At 56.3% G+C, this 17,763-nt stretch overlaps 2 protein-coding genes across 7 annotated transcripts in view; both read right to left on the bottom strand.

Moving 5' to 3' along the window:
• CAPN5 (calpain 5) overlaps window positions 1-17,763 on the bottom strand; it is a 57,272-nt gene that overhangs the window by 21,929 nt on the left and 17,580 nt on the right. For 4 of the 5 annotated variants that reach the window (XM_005216289.5, XM_024975408.2, XM_005216288.5 and 1 more), the window contains one exon: window positions 10,815-10,946. The exons of the other annotated variant lie outside the window; for it this stretch is intronic. In XM_005216289.5, the coding sequence (XP_005216346.1) occupies window positions 10,815-10,946 (132 nt within the window). The remainder of the gene's footprint in view (window positions 1-10,814; window positions 10,947-17,763) is intronic. 5 annotated transcript variants of the gene reach the window in all.
• OMP (olfactory marker protein) lies at window positions 1,295-10,903 on the bottom strand. Of its 2 annotated transcripts, none has more exons than XM_059875146.1 (2): window positions 10,815-10,903; window positions 1,295-10,229 (listed from the first exon to the last, which is right to left on the bottom strand). In XM_059875146.1, exon 2 carries the CDS (start codon window positions 3,670-3,672, stop codon window positions 3,181-3,183), a length of 492 nt encoding a protein of 163 aa, XP_059731129.1. In that variant the 5' UTR covers window positions 3,673-10,229; window positions 10,815-10,903; the 3' UTR covers window positions 1,295-3,180. The 2 variants fall into 2 exon arrangements, with proteins under 2 accessions (XP_059731129.1, XP_059731130.1); XM_059875147.1 differs by having other exon boundaries at window positions 1,295-10,232; window positions 10,815-10,902.

Below are 17,763 nucleotides of genomic sequence, written 5' to 3'. Positions count from 1 at the left end.
ACCATTATAAGCTCCCACGAAACGGCAGATGAGAAAACAGACTCAAAAAGGTCTCCTGGGGTCGCAGAGGTGGTGGCTGGTGGCAGGGCCAGGCAGAGCCCCTCACACCACCTTACCCTGGCTCAGCGGGAGGCACGAGCTCAGGAAAGGCCAGGTCTGCTGCTGGGGCTTTCTCACAGGTTCCATGGAAAGCGCATCCTCACTTCACATTCCCTGCCCTCCTCCCAGCCCAGTCTCGGGAGCAAAACCAGGTCTTTACTGCTGCTCTTGGAGAGCGGGAGGGTTGGTTTCTTCTCTCAGTCCCCGCCCCCCACACACACACCCCTCCCAGAAGCATCTTCAGGAGTGGACGGAGGCTGTGGCTGGACGTTGGGCTTGGGGAAGAGAATCAGGGCAGCAGCGGCTGCTCTGGGCAGGGCTCTGGGGTGGAGGAAGACAGGGCTGCAACACCTGACTGGGGGTTGTTCTGAAGCAAAACCTGAAGAGTGGCCTCTGAAGTGAGTCCTGACCTTGTCTCTGGGGAGAAACCAGCCTCGCCCGGGGCCTGAGCCCTCCGGTGAGATGGGGCATCGCCCCTGCCCATTCCAGGGGGCCAGTATCATGGAGTCAAAGGTCCACAGATCCAGAGCTTGGTTCTCATATACACCCTCCCCGCTCCTGCACGTCCGCTGTGACTTTGGGCAGGCAGCTTCTTCCCCGGGCTTCTGGTGTCATTGTCCAAACACTTAGAGTGAGGCTCGGGCTCAGTTGGGGCACTAAGGCGACACAGTGACATGGGCCTTATCCGGTCAGCAGGGCAGGAATACAAGAGCTTCACGGAAGCAGGCTGTTCCCTTTAGAAAGTCTGAGGCTGGGGGAGAGGCAAGGCCTGAGGACAGGCAGCAAATTAGTGACCGAGGCCAGATGAAACCTGGGCACAGGCCTGACCCTACCTACCCCTAAGCCACTCTCCTGTCCCGTCTGCCCCCTGCCCAGCCACCCTTCAAGGGAGGGAGACTCAAGACGGAGCCTGACTTGGTGAGTTCCCCCCATCCCCTCTCAGTGCCCGCTGCCTCCCTGAGGCCTCACATGGAGGCTGGTCTGGGAACCACTGGAGAAAAAACTGTCAGGGGTGCTGGTTCCTAGCTGGGTGTCAGGGCACCTGGTTTCAAACTCCATCCTGACATGTGATCTTGGACCAGTCACCTGCCTGCTCGGGGACTCATCCCTGAAAGCGGTGGCGGGAGGAGAGGGCAGGAGTGTGGAGAGGGCCCAGGGAGGGGGTGGCTCCTGACAAGAGAACGCACACCACGAGGCGGGGCACACAGGCTTTATTGGGGAAGCGTAGTGGCCACGGCAGAGGCACTCATGCCTGAATGGTGCAGATGTGGTAGGGGGTGGGGGTACAAGCAGGCTGCACCAAGAGGGTCCCCAGAGCTGCAGGGAGAGGTCAAGCAAAGACAGAACGGCTGGGCCATCTGCCGGGGTCTGGCCTCCAGGCTCTCTAGGAGTCAGCAGAAAGTAAGCAGGAATCTTAGCATGTCCCGGAACAGACCCCTGAGCTTTGAGTTAGGATGGACCGTTGCTCACATCACAGTCAAACCTCTCAATGAAGAATCCTACTCCAGCTGCTTCCATTTGCCTGCCTCTGAAGAGGGGGGCCTGCCCTCCCAGCAGCGCCGATCACTGGGGTTGGCTCTCACCCTCCATCTCTCGCTGCCTGTTCCCAGGGCTCTCCAACCCCTCGACAGCTCTGCTTCTCGAGCAAACTGTCACAGGCACATCCCTAACAACAACAAAAAAAAGGCGGGGTGGGCCGGCCTGGAGGGCCGGGAAGCGTCTGAAGCGCCCTCGGCTGATGCCAGAACTCTGGGCCTGTGTAGTGTGAAGGGGAGTGAGGCTTGCGGGCTGGAACTGAATCTGCTGGCAACTGTGCCTCAGTTTCCCTCTCTGGTGAGTGGGTTGCCCCCAGCAACCTCTGAGGCCAGTGTTTCACCATCACACCACACTGCCACCCCCAGCCCATTTCTGACCATCAGCTGTAACAACTGCTCTCCCAGGCCATGTCCATCCCCACCCTTTGACTCCACCAAAGATGCCGCACCGAGACGACACACTCACCATCTCCCAACAGTCACCCAGGAAGAGCCTGACGTCCCAGCAGGCCCCAGAGATGCTACTGCCTCCAGCTCTAGGACTCTGGACCCCCTCTCTCCAGCTTCCCACTCTCCCCCAGGCAGAGGGATATCTGCTTACTATACTGCTCCCCACTTCACTGCATGAACCTCCGTCTCCCAGCTCAGAAGCACCCCGTCCCCAGTGTCACCCTGATCAAGCTCCTGCTAAAGGCCACCAGGCAACCAGCTGGGTGATTATATGATAGGTCATCTAAAGTCAGACTTGTTCACAGGGCAGGTACAGAATACATCCAAATGAACATAGCATGATCCCTCTTGATGTACATGTGTACGTATGGACAGACAGACTTCCCCCTTCACTCCTCCCCTCCTGAAGTCATTCTCAGAAGAACGAGAGTTGGCCTGCACAGCCTCCAGCATGCCAGTCACTCCCCATGCCCAAATCAGCCCCCACAGCACCCTGGCCGGATGTGTTAAGAGTAAGGTGTTGTGGGACCACACAAGGTACCCAGAGAAGCGCCTTCCTGGGTTCTCGGGCTGGGTGTTCACCTCCGGACACGGGCTCCAGGGAAAGGCTTTGTGGCCATGAGGGCAGCAAATGCCTGTTTGCCAGACTCTCCAAGGAGGCTGCTCTGTCGTCTCTGCCTCCCTGTCTCTGGAGGAAGCCGGATGCCTGGTTCTTTAGATATGTCTCTCTCTGCCTGTTGCTGTCTGTATCCTGGTCTCTCTCTCAGTCTCTCCCAGCGACGGAGCAGAGAGAAGGCAATTTCCCATGGCCTCTCATCTTCCCACACTGGCCCCGACCAGGCCACCATGGTCTAGGGCAGAAGCAGCAGCAGCCAGTTCAGCTTCTAGACTACGAAGAGTTTGCATCTTCCTCCCCTGAGTGGGGAGCGTCAGCACCAGGGAAAGGAGAGGAGGAAGGACACAGGCTGAGCTCCGGCCAAGCCAAGTACAGGCCAGCAGCCAGAAGATAATGTCCCCAAACACACACCTGGGGTGGGGAGGGGGGCAGGGGACAGGCAAGTGGGCAAGGGGAGGGGGTGGCAACCAGCAGCTGCCATCAGAGCTGGTTAAAGACCACGGAAGCCTTGAGGTTGGCGGGCTCGAGGCCCTCGCTGAAGGTGATGAGGAAGTACATGACCTTGCGGATCTTGGCCAGGTCGGACAGGCGCTCCCCGAACTCCAGGGCGTCGGCCTCATTCCAGTCCATGGCCTCCGAGTCCTCCTTCCGCCAGAAGATAGCCGCGGGGTCGAGCAGCTGCCGCGTCATGAGGTTGGTGAGGTCGGGCGTCCAGTTCTGGGAGGTGCCCGTGATGGTGACCTTGCCCGGCTGGTCGAGCACGACGTCCCAGCGCTCAAACTGCAGCCTGTGCTGCTGGATGAAGTCAATGCGGTACACGGACTCGGACGGCCGCAACAGCTTCTCGCCATCCTGGCGCTTCTGCCCGCGCTGCGTCAGGCTCTCCATGCGCAGCCGCATCTGCTTGGTCAGGTCCCGGTCCAAGACTAAGGGCATGCTGAGCTGAGAAGGCTTCGGCTCGTCCTCCGCCATGGCCCACTTGCTGCTAGCTGCTGCTGCCGCCTCCACCGTCTGCGAGCCGAGTGGACTTGGGGCTCACCGCAGAGGCAAGAGGCCACCAAAGAGGGGCCCCGCCTCCCCCACTGACCCTCCCCTTGCCCCGCCCCCTTTGCCACTGGCTCTTCCCTGCCCCACCCAGTCTTCAAAACGGGGTGCCTAGGAGGGAGGGATCCCCAATGCCATCTCCTCTGCTCGTCGCAGAAGTGGTAACGGAGGCACTGCAGGCTGGCAGGCAGGACAGCGGCAGGCTCCTCGGGGACCAACTGCTGATGTCAATTGCTGTGGCAACCGCCCTGGCTACCGCGGATGGGCAGGCAGCTGACTTGTTGTGAAGAGGGAGCATTGCTTACAGGCAGTAAGAGAGCCAGAGGTGGGGGGCAAGTGCTCACGGTGGGGAGAGGCTGAAGAACCCCTGTCAGGAGTTGAGGGGTGGGGAACAAGTACCAGAGGGGCCCACCAATTTGAGATTTGAGAACCCATTCCAGTATCCTTGCCTGGAGAATTCCATGGACGGTGGAGCCTGATGGGCTACAGTGCGTGGGATCACAAAGAGTAGACACGATTGAGCGACTAACACTTTCACACTTTTCGCTTCACTAAGCCAAATCTCGGAGCCCTCCTTGACACAGCCTCACCTTTACCCCTCCACACCCAATTGCCAAGGCCTGTCGATTACCCTGAAAGCTCTCCTCCCCAGCCCAGGTGCCACCTCTCACCTAGATCCATGATCTCAAACTTTAGGGAGCATCACGGTCACCTGCAGAACTTAAAACACAGTTTGCTGGGCCCCACCCTAGAGTTTCAGATTTAATCTGTCTCTCGTGAGGCCTGAGAATCTGCATTTTGTCCCAGGTGATGCTGATGCTGCTAGTCCAGGAACCGTGTTCTGAGAATCACTGACCCAGTCTACAGCCATACCCCCTGAATGCACCCGATCTCATCTGATCTCGGAAGCTAAGCAGAGTTGGGCCTGGTTAGTACTTGGATGGGAGAATCACTGACCCAGATGATTCCTGCCTGCTGGCCCTGCCTCAGCCCTGTGCTGCATGGCAGCCGCATGCCCAGGAATCTCCTCTACTAAAATCCCACCACTTACTACACCTGTATCGAGCCTCAGTTTCCCCCAGAAGACTTAAGGTTGTGAGAAAGAAAGAAAGAATCTGAGAAATGTTTATATACTCAGTACTTGAGGGAGAACCAGGAGCTCCACTATTATATGTGGGCAAAGGGAAGAAATGGAGTATATGAGTGTAGTTGGGGGTGGGGTGACGGAAGAGGGAAGCTGCCATGACATGCCACAAACACACAGAGCGGACAGAAGCACAGGCCAAAGTATAATAACTGAAAACAATCAAGGGTCTAGTGGACCACGTGTGTTCAGTCGCTTTAGTTGTGTCTGACTCACTGAGACCCCAGAGACTGTAGCCCACCAGTCTCCTCTGTCCATGGGATTCTCCAAGCAAGAACACTGGACTGGGTTGCCGTGCCCTCTTCCAGGGGACCTTCCCGACCCAGGGACCAAGCCTAGGTCTCCTGAACCACAGGCAGATTCTTCACCACTGAGCCACCAGGGAGGCCCCTAGTGGGCCACAAGCATTTGGTTGTTTAGTCACTCAGTCGTGTCCAACTCTTTTCGACACCCCATGGACTGCAGCATGCCAGGCCTGCTTGTCCCTCACCATCTCCTGGAGCTTGCGCAAACTCATGTCCATTGAGTCAGTGATGCCATCCAACCATCTCATCCTGTCATCCCCTTCTCCTCCCGCCTTCAATCTTTCACAGCATCAGGGTCTTTTCTAAAGAATCAGTTCTTCGCATCGGGTGGCCAAAGTATTGGACCTTCAGCCTCAGCATCGGTCCCTCCAATGAATATTCAGGATTGATTTCCTTTAGGATTGACTGGGTTCATCTCTTTAAGTCCAAGGGACTCTCAACAGTGTTTTTCAACACAACAGTTCAAAAGCATCAATTCTTCGGCACTCAGCCTTTTTTATGGTCCAACTCTCACATGACTACTGGAGAAACCATAGCTTTGACTAGACGGATCTTTGTTGGCAAAGTAATGTCTCTGCTTTTTAATATGCTGTCTAGGTTGGTCATAGCTTTTTTCCCAAGGAGCAAGCGTCTTTTAATTTTATGGCTGCAGTCATGAAATCTGCAGTCACCATTTGCAGTGATTTTGGAGCCCAAGAAAATAAAATCTCTCACTGTTTCCATTGTTTCCCCATCTGTTTGCCATGAAGTGATGAGACTAGATGCCATGATCTTCGTTTTTTGAATACTGTGTTTTTAAACCAGGTTTTCACTCCTCTTTCACTTTCATCAAGAGGCTCTTTAGTTCTTCTTCGCTTTCTGCCATAAGGGTAGTGTCATCTGCATATCTGAGATTGTTGATATTTCTCTCAGCAATCTTGATTCCAGCTTGTGCTTCATCCAGCCTGGCATTTCTCATGATGTACTCTGCATATAAGTTAAATAAGCAGGGTGACAATATACAGCTTTGTCATATTCCTTTCCCAATTTTGAACCAGTCCATTGTTCCATGTCCGGTTCTAACTGTTGCTTCTTGACCTGCATACAGATTTCTCAGGAGTCAGGTAAGGTGGTCTGGTATTCCCATCTCTTGAAGAAGTTTCCACAGTTTGTTGTGATCCACACAGTCAAAAGCTTTAGCATAGTCTTGAAGCATAAATAGATGTTTTTCTGGAATTCTCTTGCTTTTTCTATGATCCAATGGATGTTAGTAATTTGATCTCTGATTCCTCTCCCTTTTCTAAATCCAGCTTGAACATCTGGAAGTTCTCGGTCCACATACTGTTGAAGCCTAGCTTGGCGAATTTTGAGCATTACTTTGCTAGTATGTGAAATGAAAGTAACTCTGCGGTAATTTGAACATTCTTTGGCATTGCCCTTCTTTGGGACTGGAGTGAAAATTGACTTCTTCCAGTCCTGTGGTCACTGCTGAAGTTTCCAAATTTGCTGGCAAATTGGTACCTGTCCCTGGTACCCACAATGGTATAGGCAGAGTTGGTGCTCAGTTTCCACGTGGTGAATGAACTGCCATGAGGTTGCTCAGATAGCAGTGCAGGTGTGGGAGGGGAAACATTTTTAAATGGAACCAAAAGACTGCTCGGGCTTCCCAGGTGGCACTAGTGGTAAAGAACCTGCCTGCCAAAGCAGGAGCTACAAGAAACGTAGGTTCCCTCTCTGGGTCGGGAAGATCCCCTGCAAAAGGGTATGGCAACCCACTCCAGTATGCTGCCTGGAGAATCCCATGGACAGATGAGCCTGTCGGGCTACAGTCCATGGGGTCGCAGAGACGGACACGACTGAAGTGACTTAGCACAGCACAAAAGACTGCTCGGCCCTGCCACCGGGTGCCTCCCCCAGGCCCTGGGCCAGGATGCTTAGCTCCCACCACTCACTCTCAGACACCCAGGCACCCCACTGAGTTTCTCCTCCCACTCTACTCCAGCCAGGGGAGCAGCTGACTCCTTCTGGGCCCAGGCACCCTACGGCTCACCACAGGGATCCAACCTGCCCCCGCACCCAAGCCAGGCTCCTGGGGAGGTGAACTCACCTGGCGTGGGCCAGGCAGGCTAATGGCAAATGCCTCACCCCACTCTCACATCCTGACTTCTGGTCCACAAAACCTGGTCATCTGAAGTCCATTGCCCTGCCCTCAGGGAACACAGTCATGTTGTGGAGGCAATAATGCCCCCACTAAGGATCCCATGGGGTGGGGGATGCTGCTGTCAAGAAGTGTCCAGCAGAACAGAGAAACAGGTGGACACCCAGAGGAGGGGCACTGGACGGGGTGGGCATTTAATGCACACCGGTTGCCACTAAATGCCATGGACTTACCCCCACTCCCACCCCATGAGTTCCTTTAACCCCGCCACCACCCTGGGGACTGGAAAGATCAGGTTTACACAGAGGTCATGCACAGGAATGTGACCTGCCCCAGGTCACACAACTAGCAAGAAACCCAACCAAAATCAAACCCAGGTTTGGCTGGTTCAAATCCTGTGCCTGTTGGCCCCAGGCTCTGTCCAATACTCGAGGTAAAGGGGTGGCTTCCTGGAAGAGGGGGCATGTGTGTCAAGGGCATGATGTGCCTGCGTCTGAGGCTCAGCACCCCCAGAGTGTGAGGCAGGAGGGGGAGCAAGAGTGCACCCCACCCCAATTCATGAAGAAAACAGGGCGGGTCAGGGGAGGCCCTGCAGGGCAACAGGCCCAGCAAGTGAGGGGTGACAACAAACAGGGCCCAGTCAGCAGGGACAGGACGGGAGGCAAGAAACAGTAATGAGCTCCCCAGGGCCTCGTGCCTCCTGCCAGGGCCCAGGGGCTCTCACCACAGCAGCACCAGAAGGCAGAGCGCAATTAGTCCGGCGCAGCCCGCCCTACCCCAGCCTCCTGGGGACCCACGCTCCTGGAGATTCCACCCCCGAAGCCTCCAGACCAGTCAGGTGAGTGCCCTGAAACACCCTGCAGGAAGAACCTGCAGCCCAGAGATAAACACAGGCCTGCCCGCGGTCACACAGTATCAATGACAGGCCTCTTGTCTGAGGGTCCAGGGCCCCCTTTTCCACTTACTAGGTGGGGAGCTTCACCAGGGGCCAGACCCAGAGCAAGCCCATAGCGAGCTGGGGCTTCTCTCTACAAATAACCAGACGGCCCATTCCCCGGGAAGGACACAGAGGGCCAGGCTCTGGCCCCACTGAAAGCCCCCAGGAAGCCTGAGACAGCAAGGCCTGCTGTGGGGCTGCTTGCCAGTCATGAGGTCCAACAGTTTGGGGAAGGGCTGGGTTCTCAAAACTTTTTGAGCCCTCTCCGTGCCAGGGTCCTGCTGGGCTCAGAGAGAAGATATAAGTGAGACCAGCTCTGCCCCTGGGGAACTCACCTCAAGAGGGGAGATCAAAGATAAACAGGCAATTACAGGACAGGGGGAAGGTGTGGGGCCAGCCCCACAGGTTCCCAAGCACCACCGCCAGCCCCAGACTGAGCCCTACCTGGCTTGGAAGCTGTGCACCTTGCTCGGGGTTCAGACCAGGGGGCTGGAGCCTGGAAGGGGAGGGGGAGGGCAACTCTCCCCCCGGAGAACAGCACCGGCCCCCACCCTCTCTGGGCCATGAGGCTCTCCAAGGCCCTCCCAGCTCGGATGGCCCTTGACCGCCCACGTCAACGGGTTCTCAGCAGTGGCCTCTGCCGAGGGCCCTAGGCAAAAAGCTCCCCATATCCCACAGGACCACTGGGGCCAGGTCCCAGGCATGCCCACTCAGGGTGGCTGTGAGAGGTCACACCCCTGTTCAGAAGACGTGACAACAGGTCACCTATGACAGTCCCAGCCTGGGGCGAGGGCATGGCGCCCTCTAGAGGCTGAAGGATGATTTGCGACAAGAACAAACACCTGCTCCTTGCACCCTGCTTGCACCCATGATGGGAATCTGAATTATCACAGCACTGGCTCCCGCAGGCACCACTCCCCCAGCAGCGCACTGTGCAAGGCCCTTTAAGGGCAGTGCCTCGCTCTACCCTCACAGCTGCCGAGAGGGAGCTGCTCTGATACCCTGGCTTTTTGGATGAGTAACCTGAGGCTAATTATAAAAAAGACGCTTACTCCTTGCAAGAAAAGTTATGACCAACCTAGACAGCATACTGAAAAGCAGAGACATTACTTTGCCAACAAAGGTCTGTCTAGTCAAGGCTGTGGTTTTTCCAGTGGTCATGTATGGATGTGAGAGTTGGACTATAAAGAAAGCTGAGCGCCAAAGAACTGATGCTTTTGAACTGTGGTGTTGGAGAAGACTCTTGAGAGTCCCTTGGACTGGAAGGAGATCCAACCAGTCCACCTGAAAGGAAATCTGTCCTGAATATTCCTCGGAAGGACTGATGCTGAAGCTGAAACTCCAGTACTTTGGCCACCTCATGCGAAGAGTTGACTCATTTGAAAAGACTCTGATGCTGGGAGTGATTGGGGGCAGGAGGAGAAGGGGACGACAGAGGATGAGATGGCTGGATGACATCATTGACTCGATGGACGTGAGTCTGAGTGAACTCCAGGAGTTGGTGATGGACAGGGAGGCCTGGCGTGCTGCGATTCATGGGGTCACAAAGAGTCGGACACAACTGAGCGACTGAACTGAACTGAATTGAAGAAATGACGAGGCTGGGACTCCCACCTGAGCCCAGAAGACTCAGGTGTCCAGTGCTCTTAAGCCCTGCTCTACAGAAAAAGCAGGAAGGATAGGAATGAGAAAGGGCCAATGACTTGTATTTGCTGGTGTGGGAACCCAGGAGGCAGTCCCTGTCAATGACTGTTTAGCAATCTCAACTCCAGCTTCCCAGCCTCCCCACCTCCCCCGGAGGGAACTGTGTTGGATTTGAGCTGCATCGCCAAATGTATCCACAAGAGGGCGAAGTGTCAGGACCTCGAGCCCATTCTTTGCACCAGAAAACCCGATCATCCTCGTCCAGAACACTGGCTGCTGGGAACCATGAATCACAACACGGGATTGTCTGCATCACTCCTGCTGAACAAGTGAGAAGAGTGAGGCCCCGAGAAGGACAAGAACTGGCCAAGGTACACAGCGTATCCTGACAGGGGTCTCCTGAGCCCCAGGTATGATTCAGGCAGCTCCCACATTTCATAGGTGCCTATTGTGCCAAGTGGCTCCAGGGACACCGTGGGCCCCCCAAGAGTCACAAGGGAATGTGTCAGAATTGGGAGCTATAAGGGATGGTATGGGGAGGGAGGAGGGAGGAGGGTTCAGGATGGGGAACACATGTATACCTGTGGCGGATTCATTTTGATACTTGGCAAAACTAATACAATTTGTAAAGTTTAAAAATAAAATAAAATTTTAAAAAAAAGAAAGTAAAAAAAAAAAAAAAAGAATTGGGAGCTATAGATTCCCAGCACCCACCCCTGAGTGGCGGGGGAGGGGAAGGCAATTCTGAGGTTCAGCCAATATTGGGGAGCCCTGGCACAACCCACCCCCGCCCAGGCTGTCATTAAGTCTCACCTACTCATTCAGGCCCCACCTCCCCCAGCTGGTGGTGAGGGCGCCAGGCTGATTAAGCCTCCCCAGCACCCCACCCTCCCCAGGCCTCACCTTTTGCCACAGTGACTCGCGGGAAGCGAGGGATGAGCAGGCCGCCACAAACCAGCAGTTGCCCACCTGGCCCTGGTGCAGGTCGTGGGAGCTGATGCCGTCCACAAAGAGGCGGGGGTCCTCGCAGATGTCCTGCGGGGAAGCCGAGAGGAGACCTCACTGTCTGCGTGGGAGATCCACTGCCTGCCCTGGACAACTGGGGCCCTGTGTCAAGTCTCTCCAAACCCAGCTTCCCCTAGGGCCGCTCTGAAAGCCCCTCTCCCTTCCCCTGGCTCTGTTCCTCTGCCAGAGTCTGGATGATGAGCAAATGCTGTGGAAGGACTTCGGGGGGCTGGACCAGGGCCACCACCTCCCTCCTGCCCCCTGTGGTCTTCCCTGGCCAGCAAGGACTCAGTGTCCATCATCCGCCAGCACCAGCGGCCCCGTGGGCCCATCCCTGCCAGCTTTCAGGGGCCCACGATCACCAGGAGGGGCAAGATACAGGGCAGAAAGACACCAAAATGACACATGATGAGTGCAAAGGGCGGGGAGAAGCGGGGAGACAGACGACCACGCCAGAACCCATGTGGGTGCATCCTCGGACTGCCTCATCTGACCTTCACCCCATCCAAGCAGTGTGGCCTTGGTTTTGTTTTCATTTTATTTCTTTTTTAATGCTTTTTTTTTAATTGTGGTAAAAGTCACACCATATAAAACATAGCATTTTAACAATATTTAACTGTATGGCTCAGTGGCATTAAGTACATTCACACTGCTGGGCAACTTTCACTATCATCCATCTCCGGATTTTTCACTTTCCTAAACTGAAGCTCTAGCCTCATTAAACATTTAACTCCCCATCCCCCCTCTCCATCCCACCACCTGGCCCCTGGGGCATCTACCAATGTACTTTCTGACTCTATGAATTTGACTCTTCTAGATATCTCATATAAATGTGGCATTGCTATTCCATTTTATTAATAAGGAATGGAGGTTCAGAGAAAGGCAGTGACTCTCAAGGGCACACAGCAAGCCGACACCAGGCAGAACTGAGCAGATACCCCCAGAGCTCCCAGAGTGCCTCCCCAGACCCCTCCTCCTCACCCATCTGCTTCTTCACTCTACAGCTCACTCTCCAAGTCGGGGAAGGGAGGTGAGACAATAGGGGGCTGGGAGGTAAACACTGAGGCATGCCTTCCTTCCTGCTGGCACCGAGATCTATCCTCACCATGCATGGTCCTGAGAGGTGGACACTGTGCTCATTTTACAGATGAGGAAACTGAGGCCCAGAGAGGTTGAACAACATGTTACAGCCACACAGCACAACCCTGCTTCCACTTCAGCGGCTGCTCTTAAACCAGTTCAGTGTCCACAGAGCTATTGAGGTCCTAGCGCAAGCAGCCAGCAGAGGGTAGCAGAGTCAGGAAGACAGACTTCAAATTCCTGCTGTGCAACTTTGGGCCAATGACTCAACCTCTCCATTGAGCCTCCGTTTCCTGCCCTGTGCAAAGGAGGCAGACTATTATACTTGCAGGGCTTTGTAAGGACTCCACAGGTCACAGAGGCAGGGGGAAAGTGAAAGTGAAAATGTTAGTCACTCAGTCATGTCCAACTCTTTGTGACCCCATGGACTGTAGCCCACCATGCTCCTCTGTCCATGAAATTCTCCAGGCAAGAATACTGGAGTGGGTTGAGGCAGGGGAACACGGGCCAAAGAGCTATCAGCTCAACTAAGGTGTTCAGGACTCCTGTTGCCACCTCTGCCTGGGAAAATCAAGAGTTTGGCAGGGCCGGACTGAGGGCATGAGCACTCCAGATGGGATTTCAGGGTGACCAGGGCCAAGCTGCAAGGCAGCTCCCCCAGAGTACGGACCGTGGACTGCGGGATGCAACAGATCTGAGTAACACTGCTCCAGGTCATGGAAATCCATTGAGGCTGGAAACACAGAGAGCTCTCCAGAAGCCCTCCTTATCTTATCTCCCAGGCCCGGCCCGCATGCTGAGCCTAGCCAGAGGAAGCCATGACTCAGCATCTGCCTCCCTGGGGTCAGCAGGACAAGTGTGGAGGGAGGCTTCATACCTGGAGGACCCAGTCATATCCCCACCATGGGAGAGACAGCTGCTGCCTGGCATCCCAGGAAGTGATCTCCAAGGCACCCCTCCCCCTTCTGGGCCCTGCCCAGAGACTGGACCACCCACTCCACAGACGAGGATGCCAAGGTCAGGCAGGGGGCGGTGACGTGCAGGGTCACGGGCCAAGTGGACAGATGAGACAGAGCCTAGCCCTTGGGACGGAGCTCTCCTCCTCACTAAGCCCCACCTCCAAGACAGCCTGTGGGCAGGTCCAGCCGTCCCTGCCTGGCCCTCCTGCCCCAGAACAGGGCTCTGGCCCCTGGGAGAGACTGAGCACGGGGGGTCAGGAGTCCTGGCTCCAGTCTCAGCCCTGCCCTGTGAGGGAGCACAGACCAGGGGCAAATCCTCCAGTCCGGGAGGGAGCAGAGAGGAGGAGATGGTCTAAGGTGTGCTCCCATTACCAGGAGAGGAGTGGGTCTGCCAGCTTAAGACAGAGAAACCACTAGAGGTTGGAGGCACCCGGGGCCACCCTGGGACACCCTGAACCGAACAATCAGAAACAGCCTGCAATGACCAGGCACCAGCTGTGTGCCTAGCTGTGCAGAACGATCCTGAGAGATAGGTATGGTTAACATTTCCAATTTACAGATGATGAAACCAAGGCACAGAGAGATTAAGTCATCTGTGAAAGGCCATGGAGGAACAGGTGAACTGGGACTCCAGTCCAGACAGTTAGCTCCGGAGCCTCCATCTGGACCAGGGCTTGTGAGTGACAAGGCCACTGTCCCTTCCCCATCCCCCTGCACCTGTCCTCAGCCCAGCGTGGGGGACTTGCCATATGGCAATAAGCCCAAGGGGTCAGGGGCAGCGCAGACCCTCACCCGTGTCACTATAGAGCCTGACTTCTCAAGACCCACGTCTGTCCTCCAACCTGTCCTGGGCCATCAGCTAGGGACAGAGCACAGAGCCAGTCAGAAAAGCCCCAGCCCACAGGCAGAGCCCTGGAGGAGAAGTCTGAGGGTAACCCTCCACACGAGCCCAGCGGTGACAGCAGGAACACGGGGAGAGATCAGAGGAGACTGCCTGGAGGTGGTGACGCCGGCAGAGCAAGCATGGAGCGGACTGAGGGCAGGGAGGCTCCAGAGGGGAAAGGAATGGAAACTCATAATTCCCCCCAAGATGGGATCTGGCCACAGCCTGGAGACAGATGCTGCTTCTGACAACATCAGCCACCTGTGCTCCCTCCCATCGCTGCCCACACTGAGGTTCACCTTGGGAGTCTCCCCACCAGCCTGCGAGCTCCAGGGCAGGGTCCAGGCCTGGCTCTGCCCACCGCCAGTGTCAGGGACTGGGCTTGGCAGGTTCTGGGCCAGGCCACCCCTAGGGCTGGGATGACCGCTCCTCTGTGGTCAATGGACCTCTGTCTGGGGCCCAGCCCCCTGCTTCTGTGGCCACCTCTCACCTCTCAGTCCCTCCCAGCCTATTAAACCACCTCCACAGGACACAGGTCACAGCCCATAACCACCTCCTCCCTGAACCTGAACTTCGGGTTTCCAGGCCTGGTGTAGAAAGAGGGGGGTCAGCAGGTCCAGGGCACCTTCAGCCCCTCTGCCCTCACCCCTTCTCATCGTCCATCCACCTTCACCCCAGTCATCTCCCTCCCGGAATCTAAGATCATAACCAGAATCAATTAGACAACCGGGAAACTGAGGTCCAGGAAGAAAGCGGGACCTCTGTCTGGGATGGAAAGCAAGGCAGGGGTTACAGCTTGTGCCCTGTCGCCTCTGCCACAGACCCGCCTCCCCAGCAATCCCCTCCTCAGAGGCCACCCCACATGCACCCAGGAGGGGCCGTTCCTAGGCAGGGCAGAGGCCCAGGTGGCTGGACTCGGCACAAACTGTTCATCTCACATCATAATGGAGACTACTACTCAGCACAGCCGGGAAGCAGGGTCTTCTCCAGGTGCTGGTGTGAGTCTGAGCCCCAGACACAGGGCTGGAGACCACCAGGCCACCGTGCGAGAACCTGGGAGGTTCCAAAACCGACGTCTGTTTGTGGGACCTGGATTTGTCCCTTTCTTGATTCCAAAGGACCTGAGATTGGGGTCCTTATCTCTTATCCCCAGAGATTGGGGAAGGCAGAGCATGGGGGGACATGGCGGGGTCTACCCCACAGGGAGGAGAAGTGGCGGTACTAAGGCCTTGGGCTTGAGAAAAGAGGACGCACCCCTCCATCTACCCATCCCCTTGGGATTCCCTGAGTCACAGGCCTTCTCCTCCAGTGTCTCATCTCCTCTTATCTCCCCGATTAGGTCCCTGAGGGAGGCGCCCAGCAAATGTTTACTGAATGGTAAAGAACCAAGAAACATTGGAGCTGAGAGGAGGAGGAGGTGTGGGCTGGGGCAGGTGCCTTGGGTGGGACTGCAATGGACCAGAGAGCCCACAGGAGGTGGGGCTTCCGAGCAGGACCGACTCTGGGTCCCTAGCATCAGGCTCGCTGGAGCAGGTGGTCGAGGGAAGGAAGTTTGTCATCTGCCTCCGGGGTGTCTAATAGCACAAGCACGTCAAGACTCTCAACCTCCAGACGCCAGGGGAAGGAAGAACTCCTCCCCATTCACGGAGCAGGCAGCCGAGGCCCCGGGAGGAAAGTGACACGTTCAAGGTCACACCTCTGGCTCCACGGCCAGCTTCCTCATTCCATTTTGGGAGAAAGAGGAGGGAGGCTGGCAGACAGGGAGGCTGACTGAGGAGATCCCCCAAGAGCAGAAAGGCCACAATACCAGACTAAGGATACCAGACTCACATCAAGAGAAGGAGCTGGGGGCGGGACAGGAGTGCAAACGGCTTCCCCCGGGCCTTCCAGAAAGCTGGGTTTTTGCTCTATTTGTAAACAGTCAGGTCACAGGACCCAGGAAGTGGAACTCCATAGCAACGTGGCTGCTTTGGGCCAAAGTTCCATCTCACTGGCCCAGGGCCAAACAGCTGGGAGTTAATGGTCACCCCACTGGGCTGGCCCTGCCACACCTACCCGAGGCAAGGGCATGGCTTCCGGCCCTTGGGGGCTACCAACCCCATGTCCTGTGTCCTGTCTGTGGAGCAGGGCTACGTACACACGCCCATCCCTCACACCCGGGTCCACACCATCTCACCCCCTCATTGCACACCACTCAGCGGTGCCTGGCCCTGAGCTGCCTTCCAAACCAGAATTGACCCCCCACAACTGCTCCTGGGCCCCACTCTGTCACCTCCTTCTCAATACCAACCGCCACACGCTGCCTGTCACCCGCCTCCACATCCAGTCCTCGACAGGCAGGGCAGCTCTGTTCCTCCTCTTTGCATGTCTGTGGAGGACTGGGCACCACGCCCGGTGAGGAGGGCAATGCAGGGCAGTGTGCAAGGCAGGACTCCCGAACTGGCAGGCAGAAAGCCCAGAGAGGGCAGATGACTCCACCAGGGTCACACAGCAAGAGGTGGCTGAGCCCAGGCAGCCTGGCGTTTCCTCTTCTCACTGTATCAAGCCCAACCATCCCCAGCAGTGCTTCAGCAGCTTCCTTCCAGAGCCACAGGATCTAAAATGCCTGGGTGATGGCCAGAGGGCAGGAGAGGGCCAGGAGGTGGGCCACGAGGGAGTGGGGTGAGAGGAGGGCAGAGGGCTCCAGTGTCTCCCCTCCACCGAAAGCCTCACAAAGGCCTTTTGAGGCCGGCCTCCTTCCCCACCCACCCACCAAAGAGGAGGGAGGAGGCATGGGGGTTGGGGGTGCGCCAAGGACAGGAGTCCCAGGCCAGCCAGGAGGCGGCTGGGAGCTCAGAGAACCAAGGCAGTGCAACTCATGGTGTGGAAGTCCCTGGGGCACTAGGGAGGCTCTCTCTGGAACTGGGCAGGTGGGCCAGGGGAAGCAGGACTGCTGGGTCCCTGCCTGGCTCTGCTCCCGGCTCCCTGAGTGATCGAAGCATGTGCCCACCCTTCTTGGACTCAATTTCCCTACCTCGTAAGTATCCTAGTCTAAGAAAACAGGATTTTCTGTCTTGGAAGGGACTTGAGAGCCCAGCCTATGAGAGGAACATTAAAAACTAAATTTCACTTTCCCCAAACGTCCAGGGGGCTGGAGGGAACTTCGTAAAGTGCAAATCTGCCCGTGAAAACGCTGTTGAGAATCTGGCCTGTGATTCCCGCTGCCTCAGAGCACAGCTGGCCTGGCTCAGCTCCACCAAGCCCAGGGCCCCGGACCTCCTCTCCCCTTACTCCCCCCTCCGATGCTAGTCCCAGATATGCCTGAGGACTTCAAATGCAGGTCTTTCTCACACCATACCCTCTCACCCTTCAGCTCTGCAATGCCTCCTGTGAGCACCTCTGAGTGCCGGACAGGGGGTCTCCCTGGCTCCAGGCACCCAGGTCCATCACTGTCTCCAGCACTGAGTCCCTCTGGTGTGAACAACTCTGTGTCACCGCCACGGCTGCGGGCGCTGAAGGGAGGATGCTCGTGGTGCAGCACGGGGGGAGGGGGACCTGGGGGTGGCCTTCAGCAGCCTCTCAGTCGTCACCCAGGCCCCTGGGGCACCCACTCTCACACTCAGGAATCATGGTTAAAGAGGACGAGTTCATGCCATGGGGCCAGATACTTCTGTTCAACACATTCCAGCCTCAGCGACCCAGGCCAAGACAGAGGGAGCCGCCAGCCAGATGCTCCATAATTCACCGATTCCAACAGAAATGATGACAGCTGTCTTATGGGTGCCAGGCCCCGTGCCAGACTTTCATGCATCATCTCTTTAAACGCTCACAACAACTCTATGCAGTACTTTTATTTTTTACTACCACTATTATTACTGATTAACCATCATAATAAAATGCTTTCCATGTACAGCAAATAACTATTTCAAAATCACTACAAAAATCA

The sequence above is a fragment of the Bos taurus genome, chromosome 15 (genome assembly GCF_002263795.3).
Source record: "Bos taurus isolate L1 Dominette 01449 registration number 42190680 breed Hereford chromosome 15, ARS-UCD2.0, whole genome shotgun sequence".
NCBI lineage: Eukaryota > Metazoa > Chordata > Mammalia > Artiodactyla > Bovidae > Bos > Bos taurus.
The sequence above is the reverse complement of the archived record's forward strand: the minus strand, read 5'-3'. Positions and strand labels throughout refer to the sequence as shown.

Bases quoted from the DNA above. Each gene is read 5' to 3' on its own strand.
- OMP (XM_059875146.1), bottom strand. From the start codon at position 3,672: ATGGCGGAGGACGAGCCGAAGCCTTCTCAGCTCAGCATGCCCTTAGTC.